The sequence below is a fragment of the Drosophila navojoa genome, chromosome 2 (genome assembly GCF_054131105.1).
Source record: "Drosophila navojoa isolate 15081-1374.11 chromosome 2, UAZ_NAV_1.0, whole genome shotgun sequence".
Classification (NCBI taxonomy): Eukaryota; Metazoa; Arthropoda; class Insecta; order Diptera; family Drosophilidae; genus Drosophila; species Drosophila navojoa.
In genome coordinates, this window is record NC_142890.1 from 1,261,265 (window position 1) to 1,272,397 (window position 11,133).

General features: G+C 39.2%; 2 protein-coding genes across 3 annotated transcripts in view; one reads left to right on the top strand and one right to left on the bottom strand.

Moving 5' to 3' along the window:
- LOC108651688 (short-chain dehydrogenase/reductase family 16C member 6) overlaps positions 1 to 11,133 on the bottom strand; it is a 184,647-nt gene that overhangs the window by 90,851 nt on the left and 82,663 nt on the right. The window lies entirely within an intron of this gene.
- Positions 5,544 to 6,171, top strand: Gbp3 (Growth-blocking peptide 3). Its single transcript, XM_018113676.3, has one exon. The coding sequence runs from the start codon at positions 5,608 to 5,610 to the stop codon at positions 6,073 to 6,075; it is 468 nt and encodes a 155-aa protein (XP_017969165.1). The 5' UTR covers positions 5,544 to 5,607; the 3' UTR covers positions 6,076 to 6,171.

Sequence of the window (11,133 nt, forward strand, 5' to 3'; positions counted from 1 at the left end):
CCTGCCCGTTTGCTGTTGGCATAACAAAGGTAAAGGTTGCAACGGCACGACGCCTACGAGCGTTTGCCTCTGCCCCCTGCTCTCTGCTCTCTGCCTTTGCGTTTGCGTTTGCATTTACGTTTACGTAAAGCTTCAACACCGTTATTTATTTAATTGCATTCAATTTGGGGTTAATTGTTAAACAATGGCCAACAACGAAAGCTCTGCAACCCCGTCCGGCGTGGGCGAAAGTCTTGTTGTTGTCCTATGGCCATACGCTCAGCTGGTCAAGTGTGTTTGTTGTGCAAACAAACACGAGTGCGGTTTTAATTGAACTCAAGTGGCGTTCGACCCATTCATTCACTTCCACTTCCACTAGCCCCCATTGCCCTAGCCCTTACCCTTGCTCTTCTCCTTCCTCACCTGGCCAGTCATCAGAGAGAGAGAGTCCAGGGCCTTTCACACACGAGCGTAATCACGTGTGAAGCTCAATTCTTAAGCCCCGCGACCCCATTCAAATACCTTCTCAATTCTCAACTCAAAAGGAATTACCTTTCACTTTAAGCTCCATTATGCCCGTATATACACATACATATACATATACACTAAACAAAACTAAATATGCGGAATTAAGTCCATTTAGCGCCATTCCTCGCATAAGTAAACCTTCGCAAAGGCTGCTCATGCAAGAAATCAATTTAAACTAACTTGAGTCTAGTTGGATTAACCATAATCCTTAGTAAATTATTGCCGAAAATTTGATTTATTAATTTGAATTATAATTTTAATAAAATTATTATATTATGGTCAATAAATAATTGTATTGTGATTTGATTGAAAACAAAAAATAAAAGAAAACTGTGGGAATATGGACAAGCTTGTACAATCTCAACTTGGATTATAAGGGACCAAAATTTGTGGCTTATAATTTTGGAAGTTAAGTGGAATGGCGAAACTAAATCTAGTTGACAGCTGTTATTCAATCGAGTGACTCAAATCTGACTATGCAAAACCTGGAGCTGAATCCAATCTCATTCAAAAAAGTATCTCGATCGACAATTGAATTAAAAGTAGCTCAATTATAGTCATTCAAAATTTTATAGTGATATATTTCCGAAACGATTAAGACGTTGGCAAAGACCGATGAACAGTGATTGCGCCCTTAGGCAAAAAAAAAATAAATAAAAATAAATAAAAGTTGCCTTCATAAGGGGAGTCAGAGAAGGGGCTGTAACTCTGGGAGGGAGCTGAACATGGGCGGGTTTTTTTTTTTTTTGCTTTTCTTAATTATTATATTTTTCTTGAATTTCGAAAAAAGTTTTGGATTTTTATCTCCACTAGAAGTATTTTTGGCCACTCGCTTCATATAACCCCGATCACTGTGCAGAGAAAGCCTTGTTAACAAATATTTGTCTATCACTTAAGCTGCTTTGTGGAATTCAAAAAAAAAAAAAAAAGTGGTTTTTGAGGTAGTCAAATGTCTAGTTTAATCGAGTGATAAATGCTTGACCTAGCTTCAGTCACACTCCGATGCTGACTAATTTCCGAAATTTATTTGGAAAATATTAAAATTTCGACATCGATGGCAAACGATAATTGTGAAACTTACGAGTCTAAATTATTAATTAGTATATATATGTATATGGAGGAGTTTGAAAATCCTTCTGAAAAATATGCGAGTCAGACACATGGAAATTGCAATGCGACAGATATCGGATATCATGCGATGTTGCTTGAATGCATTTCCATGCCGTGATTCAAAGTAAATAAAACATATTTGAAATCAAATTAAAATTACATTTTGCAACATAAACAAATGGCAAACGGCAAACAGCAAACTGAAACAGAAACAGCAGTCAAAACGTCTCTCTCTCTCTCTCCCTCTCTCTCTTTCACACTCCCTCTCTCTCTCACGATGCAGTCTATTTGCCTTTGTTATCGTCGAGTTGACTTTCCCAATGCTCATTTATGCTTAAAATAATGTGGACCCGAAATTAATTGGACGCTAATCGGCTAAATTGCGTTTCGCCTGTTTGTATGCAATTAAATTGTTGGCTAAAGTGAATCGAGATAATTTCGTGCTGCAGGTAATTCGTGCTCGCATTCCAAAACTCAAACAAAGCCTCATGGAGCACGTTACGCACACTCGGCACGCCGGCCATAATCCATTGAACACGTACGCCCACGCCTACTCGAGGTGGCCCCGCCCACCACTGCAATGGAGAGCCGATCGATAAATTATTAATAATCATATTTTACCCGAAATGCATTCCTATCGAGATAGTTCTGTAATTTATTCCAACAATTTGTTTCGCCATTCACTAAATGTGAGAATACAAATTATAATCAGCTCTAGCGGAAAATTCACATTTTTCTATTCGCATAAATTTATTTTATTTTTTACCCTACCAGCAATTATGAATATACATATATTTAAATGTGAGCTTCCATTAATTGAGGCTTAAGTTCGAACACCAAACCGATGAAAATTTGTTAAAATAATACTTGAAATGTCAGCGAAACAAACATATTTCATGGAGCAAATCTTTGGAGGAAGCAGAGGAACAGAGAGACAGAGAGAGAAAGAGAGGGTAATAGAAAGAGGAGTGTAAGGAAAAATGAAAAAAAAAAGAGAGAGGTAGAGAAATACAAGAATGGAGTGATCTACATAAATAGAGAGAGAGATGAGATAATGAGAGAGAGAGAGAGAGAGAGAGCAAAAGAGGTCGAGCGAGAGAGGTAGAGAGAGAGAGAGAGAGAAGTAGAGAGAGAAAGAGAGCAATAGAGATTGAGCGAGAGATGGAGAGAGAGAGAGAGAACAATGGAGATTGAGCGAGAGATGGAGAGAGAGATAGTGAGCGACAAAGTGAGGCCGACGAAGGGAGTGATAGAAAGATGGAGAGGGAATATGAAGGAGGCTGAGAAATTTAGAAATGGAGGGAATGAGAGAGAAGAACAAAAATCCAAAGTGAAATAGAAAGTAAGAGGTTAGAGAGAATGAGCAAAAGATTGAGAGTAATAGAGAAAAATATTCAGAGAGAATAAAAAAGAGTATGAAAGAGATATAGAGATCATGAATAAGAGAATGAGAAAGTGAATGGGACATGACAAGACATAGCAAATGATACGGCTATAGCTCTAAAAACTTCCTGCTGCTTAAACACATATTCCGAGAGAGAAACTTTCGCAAAAGATAAGACCCCGTCTATAGATATATTTGCATATAAAGCAACTTTTTTCAAAAAAATGAAATAGTTTAGGCACCCAGTTGAGTACTTAAAACTCATATGCCAAAGCAAACAGCTTCAGTGTGAATATCTCTTGAAATTAACGCAAATAAAGTCAATTAGAATTGAGATAGCTTATCGAAATGTCTCCATCTCTGTCACGAGCACAAAATGAACTCGTCTAGTCCTCGCGCAGGTCTCAATTACCCCGTCAGACATAAATATCATCTTCAACTATCTGGCAATGCCATTCATTTCATTTTATTTTCAACTCGCACAGATTATGATCTGTTTATTGTGTCAAGTGTGCCGAGCCTCAGAGTTATGCATGACAAGATAGTTCCATCTCTCATCTCTCATACAAATGTGCGCAAAACAAAGACACTCCCTGTGGGCCGTCGACTCTCTGTTTGGCCGGCAATTATATTAAAGTTCGTTTAAGTAAATACGTAAAGTTTGCGAGACTTGCTGCTCACACCGGGCGGAGCTCGACTCCAGCTCAGCTCGACTACAATTGAGCTTATTTCCGGCGGAAGTATCAGTGTTTGGCAATTTCCGGCCAGCTTTTGCTTTCACATCGATTTTTCTATGCACAGCATCTCACCAAAAGCAATAACTGTTAATACTTATTAGAGGTCGAGCCATATGCCCAGCGGGCTAGGCCGGCCAGCCAACATCTTCAGCTTCCTCATCAATAATTGGCTCTAAAGTAAAATTAATGCCTTTGCTTGCCCTCGCCCTCGCCCTCGCCCTGCCCCCGTGCAAAATAATCATCATTAATAATTGTGTACATAAAATGCATTTTGACAGCATTCGGATATAATTTATATCAATTATTCAAATGATTTCGCTGCAGCTCTGTGGCAAGTGGCCCAGGCAAGTGCATCCAGAGCAGCAACTGCAGCTGAAGTCGTTATGCAAAATCTATAATGCTTTATTAATAATATCAAAGGCAGGCCTCGCTGCCACAGAAATTCGACCAGGGCAATCGTAGAGTGCAACTGAAGCGCTTCATAATAGCAGCAGACGGTCTCTGAGACAGTTCAAAGTATGCCTTGAGCTTGAACATAAACAAGGAAGGAGTCTGTGTCTCACTGGGAAATACTCTAAGCACATACACACACACACACGTACATACATTTACATATATAAGCTTCTGCTCTGCTTACTGGTCAGATTACGCAGCAGGAGAGCTTGGCCTGCAATCATAGTCTTTACTAAGAGAGAGAGACAGATAGAGAGGGATAGAGAGAGACAGAGAGAGACAGAGAGAGAGAGAGAGAGAGAGAGAGAGAGAGAGAGAGGAAGGCAGAGAGAGAGAGAAATTATTTTTGCATTACTTTTGCTCTAGATTCTCGCTCAGATTTAACCGCAATATGTCTAAAATTTCTCTTGTACTTTGGCTTAAGGCCTATGTAAATAATATTGTTAATTTAATATCTGCTTCAATTATATGGAGTTTCTACGACAACAGAAGTTTACATAAGGCGAAAAGCCGCACACCTTTAATTAAGCTCGAATACCTACAGTTTGTTTTTACGTGTTTACATACATACATATGTTCGTACATACTCAAAAATTTCATAGTTTTTTATTCTTCATAGCCCAGTAATTGCTGAAATGACTTACCTGCTGATGTCCTCTAATATGTTCCCACAAAGTGACTTGGGTTAGCAGCTACCCGTAATATCAAATGTCTGTGAGCCAAGAGAGGTTCTTCAGATTTCCAAGAGGTCAATTATTATCTGTAATGCAATTATTATCTGTAATAGGTCAATTATTATCTGCACAATTTCTTAGAACTGCGAACATCTACTTTCTACACGTCATCTCAAAAACATTTCACTTCAATTAATTATACAACACTGTATTTGACATTGGTATAAGTATCGATAATAAAGATATCAGCTATTGCAAATATTATATACTTATCGGCTTATAGGGGTTATGTCTTAATGTCTTCACATTTTCTGCTCATTTATCACTGCAACTCTGTCAACACTCTCGGTTTCAGTGCTCATTAACATCCCACTGAAAGGTATTATACAACACTGCTTTTGGCACTGATGTAAATATCGATGAATCGCTCTCAATAAGAATTCCACTCTAAACACACATTATCGATTCGTAAAACTTTACACACATTACCAATCCACCCTCTTGGCATTCCACACAATTACAGGGTATAGCTGGTAGTCAAATTAATGAATATATGTTTGGGTTTTTTCTTCGCTTAGAATCTCTCTATCTATTCAAAGGTTATCAATAGCAGCACTACGTCTCAGCCCAACTCAGCTCAGCTCAGCTCAGCGTAGTTGATAAGAGATTTCCAATTGCCTGTGGCTGAGGCGATCGAGTCTCATTGTCAGTGTCGACAGCTCGAAGCGTAAACATATTGAAAATGAAGAGTTTATTAATTCTACTCGCGCTCTGCGCTGGCTACACACTTTGTAACGGCGAAGGGCTGCTGTCGCGCCTACTGCATCGAGATGCATCCAAGACAACGACGACGACAACGGAGAGGTCCGTCAAGCAGCTGTACATCAACAACAACTTGCCGCAGCTGGAGAGCGAGTGCATCGGGCACTACGCGTGCAGCAAGAAGCTGACGAACGTGCCCGCGCCCCGGCCCTGCGTCAAGTACTGCCTGAAGCGCATCGAGTGCCCCAACCAGAAGGTGATTCGCGGCAAGCCCAACCAGTGCGTCGAGCTGGACGAGAGCCAGGTCTTGGCGGACTACGAGGCCACCACCGTGCGGCCCTCCTCAGCTGCCACCACCGAGAAGATCATGGAGGTGGCCATGATCGACTTCCCCTGCCAGCCGGGCTACCTGCCCGACAGTCGCGGACGGTGCCGCGAGATATGGTAAACCTCTATTCAGAATTACCTTTGTATAATGAAACTGTTGTGTTTGTAACAATAAAACAAAGCTAAGCCGAAACACATTCATTAATGAGCCAACCAACTGGGCGTGGCCTGACGTGACGCCCAACTATTTTGTCAACAATTTAGTACGCGAAAACATGTGTAGAAACAGCTCATAAACGGGTAAGTACTGGGGCCGTGGGCCAACAGCGACTGCCTAATACGCGCCTGGATTTTGGCTAGAGTCGGATTTAGCGTAGAGAAAGAAAGGATTTCGAGCTTATAGTAGATCATTGAAAGGATAGATCGGTAGAGAAAGTCAACAGTGCTAACAGCTCTTAGACTGTGCTCCAGAGTGACTAAAACCCAATCATAACATGCCCCATACTGCACCAGCTTACACAAAGTATATTTTTATAGAATACTATACAGTCATTCCCAGAGATCGACGGCGATACAGCTCTTTTGTTGACGAGATCATCTGTCTGTATGTGTAAGCGCTTCGATCTTAGAAACTGTAAGAGCTAGAGCAAGTCTCTAGCTCAAGACATATTCGAGCAGTTTCTACTATAACCTCATACTTGTTATTGATTGATATAATTATGATTATAATGATAAACAAGTTTACAAGAACAGATTCTTCAGTTGGATGGGGAAAGAGTTCAGACGGGCACAGCTCAGTTACTTAAGACTAGATTATCTAGAGAGACAAAGCCGACTTTATAAGTTTACCCTAAAGGTCTTGGTAATGAAAATGAAATTGAAAACGAATCAGCCAGAGAGAAGGCATATAGAGAAGCCCATACGACTCTAATCCCACTTTTATCTCTCTCTCTCTCTCTCTCTCACACACACACTCATTGCAAGCCATCGGACTAAGCAAAACTAATATGCCCATTCGATTTTAAAGAGCTAGCATAAATGAGTTGCTCTGTCGCCTGTTAACGGGTGTTGGAAATGAAAGCGCCGCCTTGGGCCTAGCCCGTGGCGGCACCTCGATGGGTGAGTGAGTGAGTGAGTGGACCAAGTGGACGTTTCAGGAGTCGAGCTAATATAAGGCGAGCTAATGACAAGGCGCAGACACAGCCGAGACGAGGTCAGCGAGTGCGTCGAGTCGTCGCATCACGTGATTCGAGCCCATTCCGTCATAGAAATTCCGAAACTCTGCGAGACGCAGCGCGACTCGGAGAGTGGGTGGATTTTTGATGTGTCTTCGTTATGTTAATTGTTTGGCTTTTGACGAGCTGCGTCGCTATTTTCTGTTATTGTTATTGTTGGCCCATTGTTGTAAGCCATAATTTGCGCGCTTATAGCTCTGAAATTTTAACAGTCAACTCAAACGCAACGAAACTTTATTAATTGACTGTGCGAACCACAAACTTTGACTTCATTTAAGCTCATTCTTTTTGTTTTTCTTGATTTCCGCTTCCGTCAGAGCGAGTTTACTTTTGCTTGTGTTTATGGTAATCAAACCTCTCCACCGCCCCGCCCCATCGCCACTCCGCCTCTCGCTGAACCGTACCTTAAGTCAAATTCCAACCAGCCGACACACCTGCCTGGCCCACCTGTGTCTGGGGCTGGCGTGGCATTTGGAAATTAAACCGCACTCGGCCCTTAAAATTTTATAACTTAATTTTTGCTCCACAATTTCTACCCTTCTCACTCACTCCAGCCCAGCTCTACCTCCCTCACATTCTCTCTTTATATATGTGTGTATGTGTGTGTTTTGTTTTCGTCTCGTCGCTGGTTTTGGCATTTTTGTGAACTTTTTGATTTGATTTTTGCTTCAGCTTTACTTCTCTGTACTCATTCTATAGCCGTTCATGCCTTGAGCAAACGGGTATATTGGTTTTGTGCAAAGCAAGTTTATCCCTCTTTGGGTGTGTATGGAATTTAGAAACTTATGAACACTTCTCTTACATTCATCAGTGGTATGGGATATACTTTTTACTTTGGCATACGTTCTATAAAATATTAGGCGCTGTTGTATATAGAGACTTGTAATTTGATATAGATATACCAAGAAGGCTAGTCTTATAATTGGAAGAAAATATTATGGATTACAGCTACGTCCATTGTACATATGGGATGAAAGGAAACTAAAATAATAATCGTTCGCCGAAATTTATGAATAATATTAAAAAATTTATATATGTAAATAATGAAAGCTTTTTGATCAAAGTGTTCTAGGACGTATATCAAATCGAAAACTCTGCGGACTCCAGCTCATATTTTGTAGATAGAGTGTTAGAACTAGAGCTCCAAGGTTTCACTTCAGGTATTGCTCGGTAATAAATGAGAATCAGGAATGGTAAATCAGTTCAAGTCTAAACAGAAAGTTCAAAGCTAAACGTTCTTAGCTTTTTATCACATATATTAAACTCTTCATTTAATTATAATATATTCCCATTATAATATAATATATTCCCATTATAATACAATATATTCCCATTATTAGATCTATCAAGTGAACAAAAAATTAAAAATTGTAAAATTTTCCCATTAACAGTTTGAACAAGTATTAAGCAGTTGCCTACGCCCGCTTGGCAAGCTCTCAATTGTTTTCTTCTGCTTCTTCATTTTTGTTTTGTTGCTTTTTTTGTGCATTGTTTCTTGTAGTTTGTCGTGGTATTTGTGTTATGCGTGTTGTCTGTTGGCGCACAATGGCGGGAAAGTGGCGCGCGATGCTATAGAAATTCGCCATGCGAATTACAATAATAAAGTGATGAAATTTATTTTATTTACAGGGAAATACTTACGAGCATTAGCTGCGCTGATAAGCATGATCTATGGAGGTACATATATACAATATATATAAGTAAATATGTGTTTACATGGGAATTCAAATGAGCTGCGATAAGGGCAGCGATTGTCGCAGGATTAGGCCAGCGGGCGTGCCAAAGAGCCATTTGAGTGTGATTGAAAGGCAGCATAACTCAATTGCTTAGCGGTAATTGTGCATTGGCAAGAGATTCAGAGCATTTGCCCATTATATGTCGTTTAGCAAACACCAAATGCCAGCTGAGCAGCTGTGATCAATAAGGGCAATAATGAGGGTATTACTTACCTCTTTAAATAGTCAGCAATTGCACAATTTTCCATAATTTAATAGCAGAAAAGTCACTGTAAAAAGGAAAAATCTATTTAGTAAACTAAAAAAAGTCTACTTGAAATTCCAGCCAGAGTATCCTCAATGTTCGATGCCTCGCCTTACGTCATTCCAGCACTTATCCTCTTAGTGACAAATACCCAACTAAAGAATCAGCCAACAGTTCACATACAATTCAATCAGCGTTGCGATCACTGCTGCCAATTCAGCTTTTTTCCCGTCAAATCTGGCTTTTTCCGAAGACAAATTGCGTGAAATATTTAAGAATTGCGGGAAGCGGGAATTCTGGCTTTTTTTGAAAATGAATTAGGCTTTTTTCGATTTTTTTTAATACTTCGATTTTTTTTAATACTGAAAACATGTACTTTGTATTAAATATTGTATATATTTTTTGTATATATCGAATGCTAATTGCCTTAGCCTAATATGTATATCGTTCGGATATGTAGCACTAACACACACTTAAGCTAAGTCTTGCACAAACCTCTGCGCGCACCATGGTTAACATGGCGGTTGCCACTTGTAAGAAAAGAGCATGTAGAATCCGATATGTACAAAGGGTATGATTTTGAAAAGAAAATCAAGTCTTTAAATATCGATGCAGGCCTCGAACAAGAAATTCGTGCTCGCTGCTCTTCTTTTGTTATTGAACTTATCAAGCAGCTAAAGCAGAGGTAACCAATTTTTCTGATTCTTCTACCGACCTTTAAATAATTTTGATTTTATCTGCAGGCTCCCCGACAATTTTAAAATCTTAAAAAACATTGACGTTTTTTCCGTTGATAAAATTGTGTCAACTAAAAAAAAAGTAATTACAGTTTTGTTGGAACACCTCCAAGTAGACAGAATAGCCGACATTGAGCGGCAGTACTATGATATTAATCTAGTTAAGTGGGAAAACGTTAATGACAGCTCCGAATTGTGGAATGAAGTCTCCAATTACAAGGATTCTGGCGGCAACCGCCGATTCCTTGACTTGGCAGCTGTTGCCCTGCAAATGTTTTCATTACCATGGTCCAACGCGGAGGTGGAACGCGTATTTAGCCAGCTTAACTTGGTAAAGTCCAAGTTAAGGAACTCAATGAGCCTAAGCACAATAAACAGTATTCTTAGCATAAGGTAATATTTTATTGAGAGTGAAAAGATGATACCGATATATATATTACTTTTTTATTTAATATAACACACAGATATGGTTTGCGAAGACTGGGCAAATGCTGCTATGAATACAAAGTTCCTTCAAATTATCTTCGCATGATAGGTACTAACAGGTCGTACGATTCTGAAACCGATGCTAGTCGCGAAGAATTAGATAGCATGCTAAAAATCTTGTAAATTAAAAAAAAAAAAAAAAAAACAATCAAACTATAATAACCGCTTTTTTTTAGGCTTTTTTGTAAAAATTTTCAGCTTTTTTTTCCGTTTCTTCCATCTAAAAACAGCTTTTTATTCTGGTAAAAAGTTGGCAGCACTGGTTGCGATTCTATTTATAGAATGCCAATAAGAATGCATGAATGTATGTGTGTGTGTGTGTGTGCACACGCATAGCGCAAATGCCTGAGCTGCGTGGCTTTGTCAACTGGCCTCACGTTTACTTCAATAACTTTTATGCTTTTTAATACATTTTTATGAAATTTGCAGCATATCATCAAAATGCGCCATTGAATATGTAGAAAAATTTGAAAAATTCAAATACCGTTAATATAAGCCAGAATTTACAAGGGAATTTCATTTCAATTGACTTCTGTTAAGGAAAAAAAAAATTAAATAAATAAAAATAAAAAATAAAATGATATCCAATTCCAGAAATTAAATACAAAATAAAGCCAACTGTACTTTCAAATATGTGGAAGATATAATGAAAAAGAGCCGTGTCTCTACAACTGCTTTTGAGCTAGATCTTGGCTCTATTATTAGCCACGCCCTCTTCTGCCTTCAGCTCTGAGCAATATG

Coding starts and splice junctions, on each gene's coding strand:
- Gbp3 (XM_018113676.3), top strand. CDS start 5,608: ATGAAGAGTTTATTAATTCTACTCGCGCTCTGCGCTGGCTACACACTT.